This window comes from Peromyscus maniculatus, chromosome X (assembly GCF_049852395.1).
Source record: "Peromyscus maniculatus bairdii isolate BWxNUB_F1_BW_parent chromosome X, HU_Pman_BW_mat_3.1, whole genome shotgun sequence".
Lineage (NCBI taxonomy): Eukaryota > Metazoa > Chordata > Mammalia > Rodentia > Cricetidae > Peromyscus > Peromyscus maniculatus.
Window position 1 is genome coordinate 6,363,328 of NC_134875.1, and position 26,514 is coordinate 6,389,841.

Genomic DNA, 26,514 nt, shown 5'->3' on the forward strand with positions numbered 1-26,514 from the left:
CACACACACACACACACACACACACACACACACACACACACACACACACACACACACCCCACCTTCTGATCTAATTCACAGAGTGGACAGTAGCATCCCAAACTTAGCCCTTTCACTGGACACCAAGTCCACTCAAGATCTCTGGCCACACGTGAGGTCCTCACATGTGTCCACCCCACCCATACTTAACAGATAGAGCATCAACATGGCAGAGTCAGGCTCCCAAACTGAACTTACATCCAGCATTTCTCCCTACAACTAGTGCCCTCCCCTCCAACCAAAGAGCAGAAGGACTGTACGCGCTTCTAAAGGAATCTAAGCCCTTACCACCTCTTGGTGCTTTCCATGTGAACACAAAGTCAGGTTGAAAAGTGTTTTTTTTTTTTTTTTTGGTAGAAAGGCCTCAGTGAACAGAAAGGTGTCTGGCTGTCTGGAAGTAGTTGCCGAAAACAGGGTTCCAACCAGCAAAGGATTCCAGCACTCAGGCACAAAAACCAAAAATGGAGGCTTTTGGTATAGAGCAGTACCAGGGAGTTTGTGTGTGTGTGTGTGTGTGTGTGTGTGTGTGTGTGTGTTTGGTTGGTTGGGTTTTTTTTTTTCTGCACCACACAGTCACTTAGTCAACCCACCTGAGCTACAAGGAGGTGTAGAGATGTTTCTTGCACACACCTCCAGGAGGAGTTGATGTAACACCAGGCAGACTGTTTCAGGCTGCCTCTGGCATAATGTACACACTGCTTGTTGTTAAGAAACAGAAGCAGAGGTGAATTTCAACCCAGATAAATACATCTGCAGCCATGAATGCAACCAAGCAACCTTCACAGGTCCTCAGCAACAACCTGGCAACTGAACCGTGCAGATATTAAAGCCAAATGGAGGGATTTGGGCTTCATCTACATGCTGGATGTTGCAAAGGGAAGGCAGAAATCAGCCTTTTGAACCAGCACATGCTGAACCCTCCTAAGTGATGTCTCACTGACATTAGACTCATCACTGACTCAGAGGCCAGTGGTCTTGGGAGACAGCCCTGAGTGAAGGCTCCACAAGGAAGTCCACTATGGCCAGCTCTTACCCATCCACAGGTCAGTCAGCAGACCCACAGGTGGCATTCTGAAGCTCAAGATAGTTCCCATTTCTGGGAGAACACTGAGCAGGCCCATCTTGAGCATGCTAGGGCCAGGACATAGCCTCCACTCGAGGAGGAGGGGAAACCTTGCAGGTACAAACTTTCTCTTCTTTTAAGTTTGATTTTTACTTACGTGTGTGTCCGTCCATGTTTTTGTGAGTGTATGTCACAGGTGTGCTGGTATCTTTGGAGGCCAGCAAAGAGTGGGAAATTCCCTGAAGCTGAATGTGCAGGTAGTTGAGCTTTCTGATGTGGATCCTGAGACCTGAATCCAGGTCCTCTGGAAGAGCAGGATGCACTCAACTGCTGTACCATCTCTTCAGCTCTAGCTACAAGCCTTCTTATGAGTGGACAAGAATCTTTCCCAAGCTACAGTTTTCTGTACACTCTGTTCTCTTCTTTCATGGAGGTGTCTAGAGCAGTGAGCACCACCTAGAATTAGGTGGAGGGCCCCCAATTCTTACTTGCAAGAGGAGAGACACATCCAGGCCTAGCAGTCTGCATGTATCTGGGCAAAGGCATCCTGGAAGTTTAAACTCTGGGATACCTGGTGGTTGATATGTTGGGACTTCATTAGGTTGCAGTGCCTTTACTAGATCTCCCCACAGGTGTATAGGTTACCTCCCAAACAGCTGCACCCTTAAAAACTCCCACCCCAACATGGATGGTAACTTCTCTGAAGCTTCAAAGATAGAGTCTCCTCTTCATTAACCTTCCACCTCTTAATAACATGCTCTAGTACCTCCTGAGACCACATCTGGGAAGGGTGACAAGAGGGAGTGAGTGAGTGGTTGCAGTCTGAGGTGAGGATCAGATGACCCCACCCACCCTCCTGTGAATGAGTGCTGATAATCTGAGCCTTTGGAGAGTGTGGTTCAGGCAAACAAACACAGCTGCAGTGATAAAGGTGCTACTGCTAGCCATGCTATGCCCAGAGGACAGCGTTCCACAACAGCTTCTTCATTCCTGCCCTTCTCTGAGAAGCTTCATGAAGATAGGTCAGTTTGGAAAATCAGAACCCTTCCCGGGTCAGTGTTAGAGAGCAAAGGGAGGTGACCAGAAAACCCCCTTCATTCAGACAAAATAGAGTGCCATGGCGACAGAGCAAGCCTGTTCACTTAGTCACAGTGACATACTTCAAAATATCTGATTGGGCATTTGAGTTTTAAATATTTGGTTTTGAGCTTATGTTTTACAAAGGAAATCTGTTGCCTTCCAGTGTTAGTAGTTGAACATCAGCACGTTGGCGTCCCCTGGTGGATACGTTTAGAATCCCTGCTTTAGTGCATTGCTAGCAGCAGCCCTGGGTTTGCCTGCTCCAAACAGCTACCTTCTGCTCACCAGGAGCTGAGCTGGCTGAACCAATGAATGGTGTGAGGGAAAAGTCCAGGCTCAGAAAGGAGGAGAGAGGAAAGTGGGGAGATCTGTACAGAATGTGAGGGGAGTGAGAAGAAGGACAACTGAGAAGTTGATGTGGAACACCAGAAGCAAGCAAAGATGTGTGTGGCCTTTTGCATGGGCTGTTCATCTCACAAACTACTTGACACCGCATGTGAACCAGCTTGGTAGTGTAGCATGAATCTTAGAGGTCTTATTAATAAAATCAAGCCAGAGGCCAGCTATTGGGGTGAATGCTGGAAGATCAGAGAGACAGAACAGGCCACAGCTTCCTCACCTTGCCAGTTCCTCAGCTGATCCTGTTTCCTCAGACTGGAAGCCTCTGAGTCCTCATATCCGAATGGGTCTCAGCTGAACTGCTGCTAGAAGCCTAAAAGTTTAACCAGCCAAATGCTTCTAGTTTCTGGTCCTCACGCCTTATATACCTTTCTGCTATCTGCCACCACTCCCTGGGATTAAAGGCTCACTTCTTGGGATTAAAGGCGGGTGTCACCATGCATGGCTATTTCCAATGTGGCCTTGAACTCACAGAGATCCAGAGGGATTTCTGCCTCTGGAATGCTAGGATTAAAGGCATGTGCTACCATTGCCTATCCTCTATGTTGTTCTCTCTCTGACCCCAGATAAGTTTATTAGGGTGCACAATATTTCGGGGAACACAATACCACCACATGGGAGCTCTGTAACAGTCAGGACTGCTGAGCAGCACAAGCCCCCAGTCTGTCTCCTTGTGTTCCATGGGGCTCCACATGCACCTTTAGGGAACGAAGACAGAGTCAAAGTCTGGTTGTGATGCAATTCACTTTCACTATCCTCTGAAGCCAAGGGCAGCCTGAGCTGCTACAAACCATGGTGATCCAGGCCTGGCTATGTTCATCTACAGTTTCCAGACAGCAGGAGAGCAGAGTCCCATGGCTGCCTTGTACATCTGGACACAGCCACTCCCGAGAATATTCAGCTGCATGCTTGGCACTCTTGGCAGGTACGTTGAATGTTATATTCCATTTGGAGACACAATTTCATGTGTTCACAGAGTTTAACCCTGCCCTTCTTAATACAGAGTGAGTGTCCTCACAGGCATCATGCTGAATATACTGTGGGTTATTCACTCTCATGCATGTTATTAGCATCATACTTCTTATTCCAGCGAGTCCTTGAAGCCTACCAAAGAATGCTTACAGGGATACAGCAGTGAGTCGAAGGAATAGAACCTACCACAAAGCATATTCAAGGAACCATGTCACACAAAGAAATAAAATATTTGAATTATCTTCAAGGAATTCATCTTATGAGGGGACATGAATGTTTCCCAAGCTACAGTTTTCTGAACACTTTGCCTCTTTCTTTCATGGAGGTGTCTAGAACAGTGAGCACCACCTAGAATTAGGTGGAGGGCCCCCGATTCTTACTTGCAAGAGAAGATACATATTCAGGCCTAGAAATATGCATGTACCTGGCCAAAGGCATTCTGGAAGATTAGAATGATTATAAAGATAAAAAAAATAAGCTTGAGAATATTCAAATAAGATACAACGTGTCAAACCCTGGGCTCCATATGCACACATGCAGTCCCATCCACACAAAAAACATACAATGCACTCAGTGCAAACATCCTGCCACAGTGGCAGGGTAGCTGAGTGTTAATTTTCTCTTGTGTTCTGTTTCTTGTTTCCCTGGAGACAGAACCACAGGTGGGGAGACAGTAGTAGTACAAAGGCAAGAGAACTTGTGACCTCTATCTGCATAGCATCTCAGAAGTTTCCTAGAGTTGCAGAACCGGCTTTTGTGATAGGTGAGAATAGCTCTGATGCATAAGTGTCTTGGATAGGCCCTGGAGTATCCTTGATAATATAGAAACATGTGAACGCTGATTAATTGTCCTATGCCTCCAAGAAGTATGTGTGGGTGTCATTAGAAGACAATGCAGCACTGGGCAGTGGTGGCTCACGCCTTTAATCCCAGTACTCAGGAGGCAGAGCCAGCCGGATCTCTGTGAGTTCAAGGCCAGACTGGTCTACAGAGTGAGATCCAGGGACAGGCAGCAAAACTACACAGAGAAACCCTGTCTGGAAAAAACAACAACAACAACAACAACAACAACAACAACAACAACAAAAAGACTGCAGCATGGGCCCTGCAGCTTGGACCCAGCTTAGGGTGAGGTAATTTATTTAGAAGGCAGCATAAATGCTTACTGTGTCTAAGGGCTGGCTAAGACTGTCCTGTGTGGGTTTTATTTTTTTATTTTGAAGTACTATGGATTGAATCCTGGGCCTTATACATGCTAGGCCAGTTCTCTACCACTGGGCTGCATTCCCTTCTCTTTAAAATTTTTACTTGTTTTTTGAGATAGGTTCTTGGTAAGTTTGTCAAGCTGCCTTGCATTTGCACTCCTGCTTCAGCCATCTGAGTAACTCCGATCACAGGCCCAGTTACCATCAATTGTTTTAACCTCAAATTGTATTTAAAGTGTTAATGTACTCGTACCACAAATTGTGTGGCTTAGAAAAATTGTGCCTTACAGTTCTGGAGGGGAGAACTCTGAAATCAAAATGTCAGCCGACTATGCACTCTCTGAAGCCTATGGGGGAAGGTCCATTCCTTGCATGCTCCTAGCTAATCTTGTGTTCTCCAATGTCTCTGATATTCCTTAGGTGCACCGATTCACTTTTCTCTCTTCCCATGTACCCCCACTCTCTCTTTTGTTTTTTTTTCAAGACAGGGTTCCTCTGTGTAGCCTTGGCTGTCCTGGAACTCACTCTGTAGACCAGACTGGCCTCAAACTCTGAGATTCGACTGTCTCTGCCTCCCGAGTGCTGGGATTAAAGGTGTGCACCACCATTGCCCAGCACATGTACATCTCTTTATGTGTATCTGTGTTCAATCTCCATCCCATATTTCTGTGTGTATGCATATATGTTTATGTGTACTGTATGGTTTTTTGTGTGTCTGTACATGCATGTATGCATGTGGAACCCAGGAGTTGACATGCTGTATCTTATATGATTGTTCCCCACCTTATTTTTGAGACAGGGTCTCCATGAACCTAAGCTCACCAACCGGCCAAGAGCAACAGGCCAGTGAATCTTGGGAATCTTCCTGTATCTACCTCCCCAGCACTGGGACTATGGGTGTGCTCTGCTGTGCCTGGCCTTTTTGCATGGGTGCTGGGGGCTGAATTTATGTCCACTTATTCAGCAAGCACTTTACTGACAAAGCCATCTCTTTAACTTCCTAATCTTGCCTATTTTTATAAGGACACTAATCATACTTGATCTGGAGTCACTGCACCTTTAACTTGGTTACCTCTGTAAAGACCCTGTTCTCCAAAAAAATGATATATTTTGAAGTGTTGAGTGTTAGAACTTCAATGCACCTTTTTGGGGTCAATACTTCAACACATAATAAGGTAACACATTTGGCATATAGTACAAAATGAAAGTCATCCTTTCTACTTCTTTAAATCATAGTTTTCATTTTAAATGTTTCTCATGTCAGTTTTGAGACTTTATTTCCCAAAAGCCTGTGTCTAAATGTATACTGTTATCTTGTGTTTTTTCAACTTTAGATACTGTCTGCTGATTTCCTGTGTGAAAGATGAGATTATAGTTCATTTATCTCTTCCTCTTTCTATGTGCATATTTTAAATCCTTGATTATGGAAAATGATCAAACCCATATATTGCTCTGGGAGGGAATAAAGCAGAGAAGGGCCCAGAAACAGTGCTCAGCAGTAAGGGGGTTAGGGACGACTTGTAGATAAAGGGTCTAGTTTTTCAGAAGCTATTTGGTAGAGGTAGGACATGGAGTTCTTCTTGATCTTCAGTCCAAAATGAACAGGGAATAATTGTTGCCACAGGAGTCCAATTCCCACTCACTGTGTCCATCTCTTCTCTCTCCCCGGAGCTCTCTACTTCGCTGGCTCCAGCCACCATCTCTCTTAACTGTGCTCCATAATTGCTGTTCCCTCTTTATACAGACATCAAGCGGCTTGCTCCTTTCTTTCTCACTTTTGTTTAACTATCACTTTACCAGTGAAGTTCTAACTAGACAACCTCATAGAAAATAATAAGATCTTCCCACTGAGATTTATTTTGTCCAGACCAGAACCTCCCAGATACATTCTACAAATTTTAAGCTCAATCAATGCAGGAACTGAGAACTCTAGCACTGCCAACAGTGCTTGATATACGTGTGTGTGTGTGTGTGTGTGTGTGTGTGTGTGTGTGTGTGTGTGTTTAGTGTTTAATAAAGATTTGAACCGATAAACAGGAAAAAAAGGTCCTTTTAGGTATAGTGTGGAAGTTTTCAAGGGGCTTCTTTGGAGAATGGGTTGCAAGGAAAATTAACATTTATAAAGAGATAAGGGTAGGACGGGACTTCTAGGTAAAAGGTACAGAACTAGCAGAGGCAAAGAGGCAAGAAACTAGTTCAATAGCAAAACCTTCAGAACATCAAGGATCCTGTTACCATTGTCTATTGTAAAAGCTGCTCTGGAAAAGCCACCACCCCTTTGCTTCCGGCTAAGGTCCCGCCCATTATGGCCGATCAAGCTTTGATCTTCCAGCTCCACAGGCTAAGACCCTCCAGAGGGAAGGGCGGGGGCGGAGGGAGGGGAGGGGAAGGGGAGTTGCGCAAGCGCATTCGCGCTCGGGCCAGGGCCCGGGCCTTTCAGCCCTAGGTTGCCCCGTCGCGCAGTCTTCTCTGATTGAGATTGTGGCGGCGGCTGCTACTGCTGGGGCTGCGGCGGCGGCGGCGGTGGCCACGGCTACCCAATGATCCTGCTCTAGCTTGACGCCACCTTCTCGCAAGGCTGCACCGAAGCAGGAATGTCGCCGCTGCCGGCACAGTGTGGCTGGCGCCTGCTTGGCTTCAGCTTGTTTCTAGGCTCCTTCTGCTTCGTCCTGGAGTCTGCTGAGCTAGGCAACAACGCTACAGGTGCCAATTCCTCATTCTTTTCCCTGCCCAACCTTGTCTCTGTCCCTGCTAATGTTTCTTCTTTCATCTATCTTATCTTTTTTTTCTCTCCTCCTTCATTCCTTTCCCCCACACTTTCATTCCTACTTACCCTCTATCCATCTTTCCTTCCTTCCATCTGTTCAGTCCACATTAATCTTTCATCCATTCCTCCTTCATAGGTCTTTCTCTCTTTTCCACCTCTTCATGTTTTTCCTCCATCATCTCTTCTTTCTTTTCTTTATTTTTTTTGAGAATTTCATAAGTGCATGCAACGTATTTTTATAACACTCACCCCCCATTTCTCCCCCTAACTCCACCCAGATCCATCCACCCTCAACTTCATGTCCTCTTTTTGTTTTTATAACCCACTGAGTCCAATTTGTGCCTCCCATATACACATGTGTGTGGGGCCATCCACTGGCACAAATTACATCTCTCTAACAGTCCATCCTTTTTCTTCCATCTATCCATTTTCCTTCCATTTCCCCTCCCACTATCTTTCCCTCCCTTTCTCCTCCCTCCCTTCTATCCATCCTTCTTTCATTTAATTGTCTTTCCATCTTTTCATCTGTCTTCTTTATTCCTTCTCTTCGTTCTTTCATTCCCCCTCACCCCCCACCCCCAAGTCTCTATCTGTCTTTCTTCTTCACCTAGGTGTGAAGACATGGTTGACACATAGCACTCTCACCCTAGATTAGGGCTTCTCTGCACTCTACTCTCACCCTTGCTGAAGCAGAGTCCTGGTTGCCCCTTTTCTAGATGTACTGTTAAGGATCTGGGGACAGCCTAGATCTTCTCATTGCCTTGGTGGTGGTGGTGGTGTTTCAGTGTCAGTGCATGTAACCAAAGCCCCTCCCTCCTGTGCAGATGCTCTGAATATCCTTCTGATCATTGTGGATGATCTTCGCCCCTCCCTGGGCTGTTATGGAGATAAGCTAGTGAGGTCCCCCAACATTGACCAGCTGGCATCCCACAGCATTCTCTTTCAGAATGCCTTTGCGCAGGTATGTATGGGGACCTTAGGTGTGGGTATGTGCATCTGTATGTATAAACAGTAGGGAGTTGCAAGTTGCTGCCCTAGAGACAACCTCTTTGAAAGAGGGAAGCAGAGCTTGGAAAATGGAGGACTAGGCAAGCCTGTTCTCCACTCACAATGAGTTTTTTACCTCATTGGGTGGAGACTATGACCTGGCCTTGACATGCTTAAGACAGGCTTGCCAGCTTTCAGCCAGAATCAGGAATTGCCTGGAGCTGAAAAATCCAGCTGAGTTGTGGGTGATTAAGAGTCAGTCATCTTTCTATGGCAGTTGTCCTCCTTGAGCCACCTTTCAGGGCTACTCTCCAAGAGTATCACCCTTTCTTGATACCTAGGGATGCCACTGCATAGACCCCTCCCCCCCCACACATACATCTGCTGTTTTTTAGAGCATGATTACAGCCTTCCTTTTTTCAGAAGACAACAATCTCTTGTACCTGGGTGAGGACCAAATTCCAATGGTTTGCTTTGAGATCTGCATGACTCAGCTGCCAGGTGGTTCCTGAAGATCTAGAGAGGTTGCTTAGTTATCTTGAAGACTGCAGACATATTTGGCTGGGATGATGTTGACATTTGCTTCTGCTCCCTAACAGCAAGCAGTGTGCGCACCAAGTCGAGTGTCCTTCCTCACTGGGAGGAGGCCTGACACCACCCGCCTGTATGACTTCAACTCCTATTGGAGGGTACACTCGGGGAATTTTTCCACTATCCCCCAGTACTTCAAGGAGAATGGCTACATGACCATGTCGGTTGGAAAAGTCTTTCACCCTGGTACTGTTCAATTATCAAAGCCTGGGCTCTCTGTTTCTGTGCCTGAATACTGGAATCCCTTGCTGGGTTGGGGCTATCTTTGTAGTGATCTTTTCTGATAGGCTGGGTAAATTTCTATGAAACAACAAGAACAAAACAAAACACTTCTTTAATCTAGTTTCATGTTCATGGTCTAAACAAAAAAGAATAGAAAGATACTGGTTTCCTTTAGAAGTTGGAGGTGATACTTTGGGACTTATTCAGCTGCTTGGGTTGTGGAAGTACACTGGCTGTTGGAGAGACAGTTCTGTTGTCAGTCCAGCTCTGGACCTGACCCTGTGCCTTGCAGGGTGCCTGTCTGTAAAGTTGGGTGTGAGATAACCATATCAGAGGATCATGAATGTCCAGAGGTACTGTGTGGACTTGATATCCAGGTAAGAGATACAGCTTGGTGGAAGATAATGCTTTCTCTGTGAGTAATGTCAGAAAGAGGAAGTAAGTTTGCTGGCAAGTTCTGACTTTGAATACTGCCTGATAAACTGGTTGTTTACTTCCTAAATGAAGCATAGATACCACTTTAAAACAATGATAGAGGGATCACTTGATTTCAAGAATGGAAAGAAATCAAAGAATATAAATGCATAATTACACAACCCTGAGGAAAGCTGCATTTGATGTATTCCAGCCTGTTTTCTGGACATAGTATTTTTCTGATTTGTAGTTGTGTTATGTTTATAATTTTATACCCCAAGTGAGAGTTCCACAAAAATCCCCTTTTAATGACAGCATAGTAGTCTGGCATACCATTCAGGTCATTTTGGCTTTTCACCGCCATGAAAATCTCTAGAAACAGAATAAACTACACTGGGCAATAGCATCAGGGATGTGGGCACCTGACTGTGGTCTCAGTGCTGCCACTACTTAGCCATGCAGCTGATTTTGAGTCTCACATTCCTTATCTGGGGAGCTGGGGCTGTAGTTGTTTTGATTCCCTACCAGGGGAGCATGTCAGTGTGGGCATCTGTGAGTGTAAAGTGTGTTCGAAGTGCTAGATCCATTCAGATGATGATGTTCATCACCAAAGGAGACAGCTTGAGTGTCTCCAAGAGCCCTTTGCACACTGATTATAATCGACAGGCTCAGGACCTTTCTTCTGAAACCTAGCTGGCAGTCCAGGTTGAAAATACCAGTCAGGTAGACTATGCCCTGCTCAGTTTTGAAAATAAATGTATCAGAAATCATTTTGTGTGGCCTAAAGCTGAATATCAGTTGAACTTCCTAATTTGGTACTTATAGCACTTGCCTAAGGGAAGGAAGGAAGTATTTTCTAGAAGAGGAGATAATACTTTGGGAAGGTAAACCAAGCAAGGCCTGTATGTTCATTGATCTCCTTCCTAATGTCTAGATTTAGGGAAGAGGTTCTCTATGTCTTACAGACCCTTATTTCCAAGGTACTTCTGTTCTCTTGACTGCTGGCAGTTCTTTCTTGGTTTCATATAGTATTTATTTTGCTTGGCACACAGTAAAGTACTAAGCTTTGGGCTGGAGTTATGCTTCACAATTGCATACTTGATCTTGGTCCTGAAGGCATAGGCTTGAGTCTTGGCTCACTCATCTATTGGATTGGCAGTGTGCAGGCCATGAGCCCGCTCTCAACCTCTCTATGCTCATCTGTCTCATGGTGGTGACAGTGCTTTTGCTTTCTCCTTAGGTGGTTGTTGCTTCTTTACGTTGGGCAAGAGTCTCTCTAGCTTGGGCCTCAAGGAACTGTATTGCTATGTCAGGTTGGCTGATCTTGTCATTTTGAGGCTTAGGAATTGGGAAGTTAGATAATCAGTACTAAATTGATGACCTGGACAGTTGGTCTTAATGGAAATGTATCATCTGCTTGAGCTCTTGATTTTATAGGTGAAGAAACTAAGGCCCAAAGAGGGGAGGAGCTACCTGTGTAGTTGTTCAATTTTAATTTGTCAGTGGGGGTATTGAAAGACCTTTCACATTTTATTCAGCAACTTTCTTTTCCCCAATTCAAGGTATATCTTCCAATCACAGTGATGATTCTCCATACAGTTGGTCTTTTCCACCTTATCATCCATCAACAGAGAAGTATGAAAACACTAAGGTAAGTCTGTACAAGAGCTGAGGAAGCACTGTCTTCTTGCCTAGCAAATGGACTATTAAATATATGGTATTTTCTTTTAAGCTGGTTATACTATGATGGTTGTTGCTTTTGCTTGTTGTAATGATTTTCAGAAACAAGCATTAGGATATTTAGCAATTGGTTTGTTGAGCACAATGATTACTTTTTTGCGCAGGTTGGTTTGGAACTTGCTCTGAAACCCAGGCTGGCCTGAGACTCCGAATCTTCCTGCCTCAGCATCTCTGAGGCTGGAATTAGAGGCATGGACCATCATAACTGGCTGATGGGGTGTTTTTCATTCTAAAACCTTAAGTTGACCAAGGACATAGCTCAGTCAGTAAAGTGCTTGCTCTAGAAGCATGAGGACCCGAACTCAATCCCTAGCATCCATCAAGAAGCCAGTACTGGGTATACAAGCAGGTCCCTGGAGCTTGCTGCCTAATGTCTCAGTGAGAGACCCTGTCTCAAATACCAAGGTGGATAGCTTCTAAGGAACAACTGAGGTTGACTTCTACTTTTCATGTGTACTAACCCCCGCCCCACACACACACCACAAATGTGCACTGGTACATATACAAGCATACATGTGTACACATACACAAATATAAATTAAAGCCTTAACCTAAAGCATTAGTCTGATTAGTTCACTTAATGGATTTTTGTTGCTCACTCTGGATGAAGTATTAAGCTAAGGATCGTAAATGTTGAGATAATTTTTGATAGTTAATTTGGGTATCCTTTAATTATTTCTGGCCTGGAGATAGAATTCACAGGAATAAATTGAATGTTATGTGGTTTTTTTTTTTTTTTTTTGCCCTTGTCTAGAGAAAGGACAAACACTTTTCTGGTTCAGTTCTGCTTTCAGTGTGCATGTTCATTCTGAGTGACTTAAGAACTCGAGGGCTAGTGATGGTGCTATTTATTCAGTATATGATTGTCAGGATTTCTAGTTATTGAATTTAATAGACTGATGTTATACTTTTTTTGAAAGACATGTAGGGGACAAGATGGAAAACTTCATGCCAACCTGCTTTGTCCTGTGGATGTGGCAGATGTGCCTGAGGGCACCTTGCCTGACAAACAAAGCACTGAGGAAGCCATTCGATTGTTGGAAAAGATGAAAACATCAGCCAGTCCTTTCTTCCTGGCAGTTGGGTATCACAAGCCACACATCCCATTCAGATACCCCAAGGTGAAGAGCTGCCTGAGGGCTGATCCAACACAGCCACTATTATCTGTTATTCACTTATTCACCAGAGAGGCATTTGTGTATCGAAGGTGCTCATAACCCACTGGGATGCCTAATGAGTACTAGTGTACTTGGGATAGGGGTAGTCAAAGTTTAAGAGCAAAAAGTAATCTTAGAACATGTAAGAATCTTGTAATAAATGCTTAGCTTTCTACTTTCCTCCGCTGGAGATTTGATTTCTTTTGTTTGACTCATCATGCAGATGGGATTGTACAATGATGTCATACAGAGGTAAGGCAAAGCCACCAGAAGCTGAAAGGGATTGTTTGTGGGAGAAAATCTCAGGAAACATGAAGCCCTTTTTCCTAATTGTCATTCCTCCCTAAGGTTGTCATATCAGACCCTGTAAGCACAGAATTGCTTGTTTGTACTTCAAATCCTATGCTTCTCTATATCATTTAGAATGTATAGTCCTTTTAAGTATTCTTTTCCAGGTTTTCTCTGTTTTCTTTTACCTGGGCCTGAACAGCCCAGCCTTTTCACTTTACAAAGAATATCCCTTGGTTATAAATGAGAGTTCAGACCTGGAAGTATGCCCTTTGATGTTGTAGGCATCTTGTTTGATGAGCCTTGAGTCTCTTGCCCTCACAGTAGGAGCTCTCAGCCCCTTTAGAAGAAGCTTGTAACAGTCTCTTCAGCTCCCTTGCAGAAAAGAGTTCACAAAGGTGCCTAGCTGCAAGACTTTCAGAGGTCTGCTTGTAAGTCTGGCCCTTGTTTGGCAACTGGGAACTTTGATTTGGGAGTGCCTAAGTGGTTTTGGCAGACATGGTACATGCTGAATCAGTGCTTTCCTTATGGAAGCCCAAAATTTTGTTCTGGTTCAGGCAGAGTGCCTACGTGATGAACCCCATGTCAAAACTGGGTGCTGCAGTTTTAATGAACTTCACTGATTGGTAGCATTTTATATGCACCCTCTTTCAACTAGCTGGGGCAATAAGTGCCTCTTATGTGAAATCCCTGGGAAGGACTCTGAAGCTTGTCATTGGTTTCCTCCAGATTTTTGGCCTCATGTTTGTTTTTTCTTTGCTGATTGGATGTGAAATCTTTTCACTCTAATAAAGGATCACTGTAAATGGGACTTTCTGCTAAGTCCTGTGAGTTCTCCTCATGACTCATGGAAGCTGAGGGAGGTTTTGGGAGCCCACTGTGCTTTGCCATGCCTTTGTATGTTGGGACAGGAGCAGGAGGGCACCTGTATATGAGAGGAGAGCACATTTGCTGCTGTCATTGTAGGAAACATTTGGGGATTTTGTTGCTGTTCGAGTCTTGTGAGAATGGCATAAAGTAGAGAGCAGGTGACGGTGGGTGAGTACATGGGGAGCATTAGCACCAAGTAAATGTATCATAGGCTTTCAGAAAACACAACCTTGTGCTTTTGCCAAATGAGCAGCAACCTTGTGGCTTTGTGTGTTTTTTTCTTAGGAATTTCAGAAGTTGTATCCCTTGGAAAATATCACCCTGGCTCCTGATCCCCAGGTCCCTGATGGCTTACCACCTGTGGCCTACAACCCCTGGATGGACATCAGGGAGCGGGAAGATGTCCAAGCCTTAAACATCAGTGTTCCCTATGGCCCAATTCCTGTGGATTTTCAGGTACCAGTGGTATACCTGGGGGATATATCAGGCACTGATAGTGTGATAGCATTGGTGAAGCCACATTTGAATTCAAGGCCAACTGGTTTACATAATGAGTTAAAAGCTCACCTAGGCTAAATAGTAAGCTCCTGTTTCAAAAAGCTAAAACAAACAAAAGTCTTCTTTGTGATTTTTGGGGGACAGTGAATTTCTGTTGTTATTGACATGGGCAGTGCTATGTAGATCAAGTCTCCTTACTAGTACCTTAGCTTCTAAAGAAGGTAGCATCCGACTTGCTATAAGCAGACATAGGTTCAGAATATAGCTTGGGTGAACCTCCCTAGCCCATGGGGGATTAATATGGGCCACAATTTATTAATTATAGGATGTCGGCAGCTGTGTAGAAGCCTAAAATCCTTGGTTTTCTGGTACTTTTGTTTCCTTTGTGGGAAAGCCTAAATTGGCACCTGTCACTCTTGGGCTGACTGAGTGAACTGAGGGAAGTGGGTTATCATGGCTAGTGCTGTCAGCTGTGGTGTCTTTGATCTGATACAGAGGTAGAGCAGCCTCCAAGTTAGTCATTTGGTTATGTTGACTCACCCTCTAATCCCTCAGCCTCTCCTGTAAGTAAAAAGACACATGGAACCATATTCTTTCTGAAGTCTTGTGCCATAAATGAATGCTAAAGCAGGTGGTAGTGGATAGAAGAGGGCAGCATTTTCAAAATGTGCTCCGTGGACTGACTGTCTATGTCAGATTCACTGGGCAGACTTTTTGAAAGTACAGAGTTCTGGCTCACCTTTAAAAGGATATGGACATCCTTTTTTTCTCTGTTCCCCCCACCACATTTTTTTCTTTTTTTCTTTTTTGCAGTACTAGTGATTGAACCTAGGGCCTCACATGCACTAGGCAAGTAGCCTACTACTGAATTATATTTGCAGCCCTAGAGCTGAAGATTGGGCACAAGAAACCACATTTCCTCAGAAAGCATATCAGGTGATGGTGATGTACTCACTGATTTGAGAACCATTGCAGGTGAATAGATTTTTTTTTTAATGAAACAAGTCCAACACATAAAAGATATCTTTTGCTGTCTAAAGCCATTTGGCCTCTGAGTTTGCACAGCCAGAGTTCAGAGGTGAGGTGTGTGCATTATTCACAACTGTGTGATTCCTGAGTTTCAAATGCCAAGTAGACAGAGTTCAGAAAGCAACATATATGCCAGTTTGCCAACTACCAGCTTCTTAGTTCTGTGTTGTCAAGTCTGATAACAAGATGGTTTGAACTGCAGCCTTAGGTTGTTACCTGAATATTTTATTAGTGACAGTGAATTGAAATGTCCCTCTACAATGGACTGGGTGCCAGGAAGGGTTTTAAGTATTTGAGTGTCTGGGCAGGATGAGAACCTCACTGTTGCCAGACAGGAAACTGCTGTGTGACATAGTGGGGCATAGAGCTGGTGCCAGGTGGAGCTGCTTTAACTCCATGGACATGTAACTTCAAACCCCCATAGTTGCTTTTGTCAGTTCAGAAAAGTTTTTTTTTTTGAAGTCGCTTTCTACTCAATGCCAGTGGCATGACCCCTGTCAAGTCACTGTGCCTTAAGTTCTTAATCAAACAGAAGCAGGAGGGGTAAAAGTGTTCTGTGAGAACACTGACTTGAGGTTTTTAGTTAAGAGTGTAGAGAATATGTGGAAGTATACAGAGAGGGTCAGTGCCACCTGCATGGAGAGAACCCCCTTGACGTTCTGTGCCCTTTCCTTACACCTCTAGTCATGGGACACAGCAGGCAGCATGGCTCATATAGTTACTTGGGTGACCTTGTATGGGGGAGAGGGCATGCCTCTCATGCTCTATGGACCTGAGCTATGCTCCCTGGCCCACTGTGGCTTTGGATGTCTTTTTTTTTTTTTTTTTTTTTTTTGGTTTTTTGGTTTTTTGAGACAGGGTTTCTCTGTGTAGCTTTGGTGCCTGTCCTGCATCTCACTCTGTAGACCAGGCTGGCCTTGAACTCACAGAGATCCTCCTGGCTCTGCTTCCCAAGTGCTGGGATTAAAGGCATGCGCCACGACCGCCCGGCGCCGGATTTCTTTTCTTAATTCACCTATCTCCTTCCTTCAGCCTCCCAGTTTTATGCTTAGGCCTGCACCTGCTTGGTTATGTACAAGTCTGGTTATGGCCCCTTCCTCTTGCAGCTCCCTTGCCCGACATTCTTGTTGCCGCTCTTCCCATTCTGTCTTGGGGAGGGAGTCTCATGACACGACCCTCCTTGTTCTTATGCTCACTTCAGCACTCTTGCCCCATTTACAGTACCCTTATAATGAAACAGTTCAGCTGTGAGAGCTGCTGGAGAGAACCTCTGTTACTACTAAGCAGAGGTTCTCAGCTGTCCAGGTGAGCACTTTGCTTGTTTTGTGAAGTCTTTTCCTACTGATATTCTCTGCAGCCTCTTTGCTCACATCTTGCTATCTTCAGAAGTACCATTTCTCTCACCTCTGCCTTGTTCTCTTCTCTTTCTGTTTGCTGCTCTGCTCCCTCAACTGTTTGAGGGCAGTGAGGAGTAGCCTATTCTGGCATCATCCTTGATCTTTCTGGTCTATTTGTTCTACATCTTTCTCTGCATGGGTTTCTGCCTTCTTGGATCACTAAGAGTTCTCATTGTGGCAGACACTGACCTTGTTGGCAAAAATCTGTCTTCTAAGTCTTCAACTTCCCTGAGTTGGTGCTACTTTCTCATTGTTCACCAATCTAATCTGGAGCTATCTGACTCTGATACTTCCTTGCCAACCTTTCTGCGTCCCCCCTCTATTTCAGTATGCATAGCAGGGTCCTCCTGTGTCTCCCACTTAGGTACTGCTCCTTGGTCAATTTCAGCCCCCTACCTTGGCCTTCTCCCTAGTTAGCCTCCTCTGAACCCTGTTGTTAGATTAATCCAAGAACTACTCCAGCCTAGACGTCCCTCCTAACTTTCAGACACACATGTCTACCTTCCTGTGACCTACTCCCAGGCAGATGATCGTGGAGACCCTGATTCTGTTGTTTTCCACGTGGTAGGCCACCACCCCTACTCTGCCTTTTCTCCATCCTCTTCCACTGTGTCTCTTCCTATCAAATGGTAGTAAATCATGTTGTTGATGAATGTGAAGTTTATCACCCTTGGCTTTCTCATCTTCCTCTGATACCATGTTTCTTACCTATCTCCACACCTGCTTGATCTCCACAAATTATTCTTAGTTCTGCCTTGTTCTCTGAACACATCTTTCTGGACCACTGTAGTACATTTTGCTTTTTAATTTTTTTTTCCATTTTTTCGAGATATGGTCTCACTCTGTAGTCCCAGCTGAAGAAAAATGCATGGTGATCCTTGTGCCTCAGCTTTCCAAGTGCCAGAATCACAGGTACACACACCATGCCTTTCTGATTTTCTTTTAACAAGTATTCTGAATTCTTCTTAGGTGCCAGCAGTGGCTTGGTACTATTTTGTCTACAGCCCCTAGAATCTGCGCTGCTGTTGCCACAGGACTTTTGCTAATTTGCAGCCTATATTGCATTACCTCTGTCTTGAAAGACCTTCTTGGCCTACAGCCTGAGACTTTTACTCCCTTGAAGAATTTCTAAGTCTATGTCCTCTGGCCCTAACCTACTGTTTTTGTCTACCTTCCTATATTATTACATAGCTCTGAATGTGCCATCCTCTTCCATAAGTCCACTCTGTTTTATTCATAACAGTTGTTGCTTTAGAGCATCTTGCTCATATTTGGTTGATAGCAACAGATACTCCTCTGTGAAGCCTCCCCTGATTTATCCAGACCAACTAACTTGAAGGCTCATTTGCCTGTCTTAACCCTGGCCCTTCTGATAAAGAGTATGTCTACTTCTCTATAGTTGTACCCTTATTGGCTAGGTGGCTTAATAGATCTGAACATCATACCTGATTTTTTATTGCCTTCTTTCCATGACCAGCATAGGCAGGAGGTGTTTTGATCCTTAGGAGAACTGAAGTTCTCTGGACTCCAGACTGAAAAGTTTATTTACTAAAAAGTATATGTAGGCAGAGGCTCAGCATAATCCTTCTAAAAGCATAGATGTTTGTCACTGCAAGTAGATGAAGGAATAAGTCTCATGACTGCCCTTGTCCTAGCAATGAGAAGTAGCATCTCACAGGTCCATCTCACGAGGCAGGGACCCTGAGGATGGTAGAAAATGGGGCTGATCTAGTAAGTGGTTCTCTTGTTTGTTACCACTTGGGGGATAGTGGGGAGGGAGAATAATATTTTCCTTAAGGCTTGTGAATAATAATTGAGGAGTCAGTTCAGGAAAGGCTTATAGCTTCTTTACTTCTGGGTATAGACTAGTAGTCCCAGCATTTCCTCTTGGGTTACCCTTCATTATTCTTCTGCCCATTGAGGGTTTGTTATAAATGAGCTACACCTGACACCTTGGTCCATATCTTGCTGGGTAAGAAAGTAGTCAGAGGACAGGCCTACTCAGGGTCATTATTAAGGGTTAATTTGTGCCCCCCCCAAAAAAAAAGATATATTGAACTATTTAACTCCTCGTACCTCAGAATGTAGCCTGCTGTAAGTTAAGATGCACTCATACTGATCAGGTAAGTCCCTAACCCAATATGACTGTTGTCCTGATAAGGAGGTCAGGTAGGGAGGACAGTGACAGAAACAGATGCAGGAAGAGCTGCATGTAAAGATAGAGACAGATTGCAGTGACTGTTGCAAGTCAAGAAACGCAGGTACATTTAGAACAGTGGTTCTCAACCTGTGAGTCTCGACCCCTTTGTGGGTTGAATGACTTTCACAGGGATCACCTAAGACCACTGGAAAACAAATATTTATTTTACAATATTTAATAGCAAAATTACAGTTGTGAAGTAGCAACAAAATAATTTTATGGTTGGGTAATCACCACAACACGAGGAAATTTTTGTATTAAATAAAGGGTTGCAACATTAGGAAGGTTGAGAACTACTGCTCTAGAACTTTCAGAAATGGTCCTCCCCAAACATTGATTTTGGACTTCTGGTGTCAGTGGCTGGGAGACAATCTATTTCTAGTGTTTCAAGTCACCTGGTGGCTTGAATGGAGCTGAGTGGTATCTTTGGCATACTCCTCATCAGAGAACGTGTGGCTCTGGGAATGCAAGGATTAAGGGATCATTTTCTGTTTAGATGTTCATTTCTAGAGACTGTCCAGAATATGCAGAACAGACAGAAGGGAATAGTTAATGACATCCATTTGCCATGACATATATCCTAAAATAAAAGCTGATTCGCTTTTAAACATGTCAGTTTGGCCCTACAAATTGTTAGTTTGGCCTCTGTAGGAATAGGGCTGCAGAAAGTAGGAAAAGGAATGTTAGGTTTAGGATAAGAACATCATCAATAAATGGAGAGGTTGGGCTTGGGAGAGATGTTCAGGTAGCTATTCTCTTTGTATGCCAAGGCAATCAAAATTGCTCTTATTCTTTTCATTTGCAGCGGAAAATCCGCCAGAGCTACTTTGCTTCTGTGTCCTATTTGGATACTCAGGTTGGGCATCTTTTGAGTGCTTTGGATGATCTTCATCTAGCCAACAACACAATTATTGCTTTCACATCTGATCATGGTAAGCATTTTGTAGGGCATTGTGAATTGAGCATCTCAATTTCCTGTGAAGCATGCTTTGGACAATTTCCACATACATAGGGGTGTACTCTTGTGTAAAACAGCAGTGCCCTGAGTCCAGGGTCATAGAGAGCTTTTAAGAGCAACTTAATTGTTCTTGGCCCTCCATCTTGGATATGTAAAAATGGATGCAAGTACTACATCTTTTATCTTAGAGATTTCATCAGTGACCTTGCATTTATGTGAGAGAGGGTTTGCTTTGGTGTCTCTTAACATTTTTTAAATTATGTATGTGTGTGTGTGTGTGTGTGTGTGTGTGTGTGTGTGTATGTGTGTATGAGTATAGTGCCTGCAGATAACAGAAAAGGGCTTCAGATCCTCTGGTGTTGGAGTGTTAGACAGTTGTGAATTGCCTGTCATGGGTGCTAGGAATTAAACGGGTCTTCTGGAAGATCAGGAAGTGCTGTGAACTGCTGAGCCACCTCTCCAGTCCTCTTAACATTTTTAAAAAGTTAGCATACATAGTTACAGGCTTCATTATAGCATCATCAAACATATGTCATTATACTGTATTAAAATTAATCCTTCCCTCTGCTGGCCTCTCCTGTACCTTCTGCTCCTCCTCCAGCTGATTGCCTTCATCCACCAATGTGGTTCCTTCTGCTTTTGTGTCACATATATTCCACTGATATATCCAACTATCCTTCCTTTCCCCCCCTTTAGTATCTCTTTCTTGGAGGAAGCTCCTATTTCTAATCTAGAGAACTGGAGGACTTTTATTAGAGGTTCTCTACTTCCTCCTTGTCTAAAGACAGAACAGATCCTTGGGCCTCTCAAGGATATGGGCTTTCTTTCTCATATTTTTTTTATCTTTTATTTTTTCCTTTATTGAAAATAGATTCTTTTTCTCACACAATATGTCCTGATTAGGGTTTCCCCTCCCTCTATGCTTCTTAATTACCCCCCACCTCCCCTCTCATCTGAATCTGCCCCCTTTCTGTCTCTCATTAGAAAACAAATAGCTTCTAAGGAATAATAATCAAATAAAATATAATAAGATAAAATAAAAATCAACACATTGGAATTGGACAAGACAAACAGTGGGGGAAAGAGCCTAAGAGAAAGCACAAGAATCAGAGACCCACTTTCTGCCTCCTCTTCCAAAGTGTTCCTGAAACCTGAGGGGAAGGATTTGATGGAGACATCCCATTTAGGGCTGAATGTTTCAGGGCCTCTCACTTTGTATAATGTCTCTGTATTTATTCACATATTTGTTCCTGGTTATAGCAGCGTAGACTGAAGCTTAGCAGAAGAATAATGAAAGAATATATTTATTTAGCCATGAACTAATAACAACAGCTCTGTACTGAATGCTGTGGGTTAAACTAAGTGCTATGCCTTGGATGATGTCAGGCAGCCCACTAAAGCTAATGAAGGCCTATGGACTTAGAATGGCCATATTTGGGAATGCCACAGGAGAGCTTACTTTGTCCCTTCCAGGTCTGTGCATGCACATCAGTCAAATTTCCCAGAGCTGACTGCTGAGGTCCCACTGCTGGGGTTCCTCACTTTCGTGTCCCCTAGGCTTCTTAACCCTCAACCTTTTAGCTTCATGCTACATAGGAACAACATGACCTCTGTACTAATGCCCTACAAACCCACTGGGTCAAGGCTGACTTGTCCTGGAGAGTGCAGAGGAGTGGAGGTTCAGGGTTTCCCCTCACCCAGTCCACAAAGGTGATACTCTGGAGAGACGTCTTACTGAGCTCCTACAGACTCTTTGAACGCTACTCTTAAGTTTCCAGCATTACAGAACCAGAGCCCTTGCACATCCACAATGACATGATATCTATTCTTAGCCACTGGTTATTCAAAGTCCTTCTAAGTAGGAGGCTGCTAAGGAGAGTAGTCTGAGGTTATAGCTGGATTCTAAGTCTATAATATCTCTCTCTCTCTCTCTCTCTCTCTCTCTCTCTCTCTCTCTCTCTCTCTCTCTCTCTCCTCTTCTCTCTCTCAAGAATTATTCTATTATCTTTACTTATTTAAGTTTTTTTTTCCTGAGACAGGGTTTCTTTGTGTATTTTTGGTGCCTGTCCTGGATCTCACTCTGTAGACCAGTCTGGCCTTGAACTCACAGAGATCCGCCTGGCTCTGCCTCCTGAGTTCTGGGATTAAAGGCGTGCACCACTGCCACCCAGCTGTAAATTACCTTTTATAATTTTAGAGGAATTTCCTAAAGTTATGAGGTTTGGTGTCCTTTGCTCTTTACATTGAGAAATGAAATGGTATCTAAAGTAAACAAACCATAATATTATTATTAATTTTCTTTCATTGTATGCTTTTTATGGCCCAGGGTGGGCCCTAGGTGAACACGGAGAATGGGCCAAATACAGCAATTTTGATGTCACTACACATGTGCCCCTGATGTTCTATGTTCCTGGAAAGACAGCCCCACTTCCTGGAGTAGGCGAGAAGCTCTTCCCTTACCAGGACCCTTTTGATCCCACCTCAGAACTGATGGATCCAGGTATAAACACACAGAAGTGACAATACCTAGCAGTGAGAATACCTTTGGTTTATATGTGAATTACCTTATCAGACAACAAGCTGTCCCTCTTTGTGGTATGTTGAAGTTCATTCTCAATATTGTTTAGTATTCATATATTTTTAGCATCTCCCATGCACTAGGTTGGGAATGCATGGCAGAGTCAGAGCTGACAAAAATGGCCACTATATATTGGGGCCCTTGGAACGTATAGAGGGCCAAATGAGTAAGTGACATTCCCAAGGTGGGAAGGGCTGTTTGGAGGTGACAACAGCATGTTAGACCTTAGAGGAAGTGGCTGTAGACTGCTGAGACAAAGTCTCCCCAACATATGAGTGGAATGTTTCATGTGCATGCTTTTTTGGGGGACCTAGTGCATACTGAGAGGTATTTTTCATTTTGGAACTCATTGACCTATTGAAACACACCAGGTTAATCTGCTCTGTACTCCCTAGCAGCAAAGGACATTTACTTTGATTTCTATATGCAATTCCATCAAAGCCTTGAAAAACAGGCACTCTTCCTGCCCATGTGAAGTGGCAGGTGTAGGTTCTTGAGAGATGTATTCTTTTTTTTTTTTTCCGAGGCAGGTTTTCTCTGTGTAGCTTTGCGCCTTTCCTGGAACTCACTTTGTAGCCCAGGCTGGCCTCGAACTCACAGAGATCCACCTGGCTCTGCCTCCCGAGTGCTGGGATTAAAGGCGTGTGCCACCACCGCCCGGCGAGAGTTGTATTCTTAATTTATCTGACTAGTGTACTTTCAGACACCAATTATATACTTCAGTGACATTTGGCTTTTCAGAGTGCTTTTTTGTGAGCTGTGCTAAATCACGTCACCCCTTTTTTAGACTAACTGGTCCCTGGCTCCATCTGTAACACCTAAGTCTTGCATTTCATGTTCATTGCTATGTATATTGATCTTGGTTTTAGATCTTCATTCTGACCTTTCTGGATTTTTTAGTTTGCTTATATCATCCATTTTTCCTTTTTCACATTTAATTTTGTATGTTTCATGCTCTATGTGTCTTTCCCAACACCAAAAGAAAGGTTAAAGAGTTTCAAGGCATGAGTTTAATTTTTTTTATTTCTGGGACAAATCTGGTTGGTGAGAGTCCTTTTTGAAACTTGTTGGAAGATACTCAGCAAATTAGAAATCCCTGTAATGTAGTGTCATCCAATTTTTTCCAAGTGTAATCTATAGTCTTCATCTTTTCTCTGGATTTCAACTTTTACTTCAAATAGATTGTCCCACTTGGCTAGTCAATCTAACATGTCTGGAGCTGAACTTACACTGATTCACCTTCATTCTTACCTTTGACACTCTTATCCTTAGAAATGATGTTGTCATTTAGGTTCCCAAATCAAAAACACCCCCCACATTCCCCACCCACCCCCTACCCACCCCCGCCAAAAACAGCCTGCCAACCAACCAACAAACCAACCAAACAAAAAATCCTATAGACAGAGACTTGTAATCATGGCTACTCAGAGGCTGAGGCATGAAGATCACATGCTTAAAACCTATTTGAGATACAGAGTGAGTTCAAGGCCAGTTTCTATAACTAATTGAGAACTCATCTCAAAAAATAAAATTCAGGCTCAGGACCTAGCTCAATGGTAGAGTGTTTGCCTAGCATGCATAAGGCCCTGGTTTTAATCCCTGATCATGAAAAAAGAAGGTTGTGAGTCTTTTTAGTCCATCTTTTTTCTTTATCCTATATGTGCTTTGCATCAGCAAGCATGCTCCTTTCCATTCAGAATCTGTCTCTGCCTGTCCTCATCAATTCCACTGCCATCATTCTTCTGCTGCAGCAACTTTCTGAAGTCACCTTGCTTGTGCCCTTGGTTCTCTAGAGTGTTTCCTTCTCATAGTATTGCAAGTAACCATTTCCAAACTCAAAGCAGAGGTAGGAATATATGGTTCAATGGTGTGGAGTTCGTGTCTGGGATGGACTTGAAGACTTGTGTCTGGGATGGACTGAAGCACTGTCTTCTATCCCTAGCACTGCAAAGATGAAAGTTAAAACAAAAAGCAGAACCTCCAAAATACAGCCTTACTCAGGAGCCTTCTGTATTCCCAGCTCATGGAGTAAATGTCTCTATAATGGCAGTCAAGGCCTTATATGACCCGATTGCCTCCTCATCTCTTAGAATTCCTCTTGGCAAGTATCCAGACCATTCTTTCTGTGCAGTGTTCCACAGCCTTAATTCCTCAATTGACTAGACTGAGGATAAACAACTTTTTTTCAATGATGTATACATGTGGTCATATTGTCTTCTACTTTCATAGTGTTTTTTTTTTTTTTTTGGTTTTTTTATTATTATTATTATTATTATTTTACAACACCATTCAGTTCAACATAATAGCCACAGAATCCCCTGTTCTCCCCCTCTCGCCCACCCCTCCCCCCAGCCCACCCCCCATTCCCACCTCCTCCAGATCAAGGTCTCCCCCGAGGACCGGGGTTGACCTGGTAGACTCAGTCCAGGCAGGTCCATTCCCCCCTCCCAGACCGAGCCAAGTGTCCCTGCATAAGTCCCAGGATTCAAACAGCCAACTCATGCAACGAGTCCAGGACCTGGCACCAATGCACAGCTGCCTCCCAAACAGATCAAGCCAACTGACTGTCTCACCCGTTCAGGTGGCCTGATCCAGTTGGGGGCCCCTCAGCCTTTGGTTCATAGATCCTGTGCTTCCATTCATTTGGTTATTTGTCCCGGTGCTTTATCCAACCTTGGCTTCAACAATTCTCGCTCATATAAATCCTCTTCTTACTCACTAATTAGACTCCCAGTGCTCCACCAGGGGCCCAGCTGTGGATGTCTGCCTTCAGATTCCTCAGTCCTTGGATGGGGTTTATGGCACCACTATTTGGGTGTCTGGCCATCCCATCACCAGAGTAGGTCAGTTCCTGCCGTCTCGCGACCATTGCCAGCAGTCTTTTGAGGGGGTATCTTTGTGGATCTCCGTGGGCCTCCCTAGCTCTCTGCTTCCTCCCCTTCTCACCTTCTCATGTGGTCTTCATTTACCATGGTCTCCTATTCCTTGTTCTCCCTCTCTTTTCTTGATCCAGCTAGGATCTCCCACTCTTTCCCTCGACTGTCGCCCTTCATTGTTCCCACTCATGACCAGGCTATTCATGTATATCTTGTCCATTTCTCCGTGTCTTTTTTTGGGGTCCCGTTTTCCAGGTAGCCTCACTGGTGATGTGAGTAGCAGTCTAGTCATCCTTGTTCCACATCTAGCATCTTCCTATGAGTGAGTGCATACCATATTTGTCTTTCTGAGTCTGGGTTACCTCACTCAGGATGATTTTTTCTAGATCCATCCATTTGCCTGCAAACCGTGTGATGTCGTTGTTTTTCTCTGCTGAGTAGTATTCCATTGTGTATATGTGCCACAATTTATTTATCCATTCTTCAGTTGAAGGGCATCTAGGTTGTTTCCAGGTTTTGGCTATTACAAACAATGCTGATATGAACATAGCTGAGCAAGTGCTCTTGTGGTATGATTGAGCATTTCTTGGGTATATGCCCAAGAGTGGTATAGCTGGATCTTGGGGGAGATTGATTCCCAATTTTCTAAGAAAGCGCCATATTGATTTCCAAAGTGGTTGTACAAGCTTGCATTCCCACCAGCAGTGGAGGAGAGTTCCCCTAGTTCCACATCTTCTCCAGCATAAAGTGTCTTCAGTGTTTTTGATCTTAGCCACTCTGACAGGCGTAAGGTGGTATCTCAGAGTTGTCTTGATTTGCATTTCCCTGATGATTAGGGAAGTTGAGCAATTCCTTAAATGTCTTTCAGCCATTTGGGATTCCTCTGTTGAGAATTCTCTGTTTAGTTCTAAAGCCCATTTCTCAATTGGACTGTTGGTCCTTTTGATGTCTAATTTCTTGAGTTCCTTATATATTCTGGATATCAGTCCTCTGTCAGATGTGGGGTTGGTGAAGATCTTTTCCCATTCTGTAGGCTGTCGCTTTGCCTTGTTGACCGTATCCTTTGCTCTACAAAAGCTTCTCAGTTTCAAGAGGTCCCATTGATTGATTGTTTGCCTCAGTGTCTGTGCTACTGGTGTTATATTTAGGAAGTGATCTCCTATGCCAATGCATTCAAGACTACT

General features: G+C 43.9%; 1 protein-coding gene across 8 annotated transcripts in view; it reads left to right on the top strand.

Annotated features, from left to right (window-relative positions):
- The window catches only part of Ids (iduronate 2-sulfatase), a 38,965-nt gene that overhangs the window by 7,488 nt on the left and 4,963 nt on the right, over positions 1 to 26,514 (top strand). For 4 of the 8 annotated variants that reach the window (XM_076562234.1, XM_076562233.1, XM_076562235.1 and 1 more), the window contains 7 exons: positions 8,350 to 8,486; positions 9,112 to 9,289; positions 11,302 to 11,390; positions 12,400 to 12,600; positions 14,080 to 14,250; positions 19,724 to 19,850; positions 22,203 to 22,376. In XM_076562234.1, coding sequence (XP_076418349.1) covers positions 9,256 to 9,289; positions 11,302 to 11,390; positions 12,400 to 12,600; positions 14,080 to 14,250; positions 19,724 to 19,850; positions 22,203 to 22,376 — 796 coding nt within the window. In that variant the 5' untranslated portion in view covers positions 8,350 to 8,486; positions 9,112 to 9,255. Of the gene's footprint in view, positions 1 to 1,089; positions 1,220 to 3,345; positions 3,507 to 7,061; positions 7,462 to 8,349; positions 8,487 to 9,111; positions 9,290 to 11,301; positions 11,391 to 12,399; positions 12,601 to 14,079; positions 14,251 to 19,723; positions 19,851 to 22,202; positions 22,377 to 26,514 lie in introns of those variants that run through there. The other 4 variants (XM_076562232.1, XM_042269651.2, XM_006993488.4 and 1 more) reach the window with 4 other exon arrangements.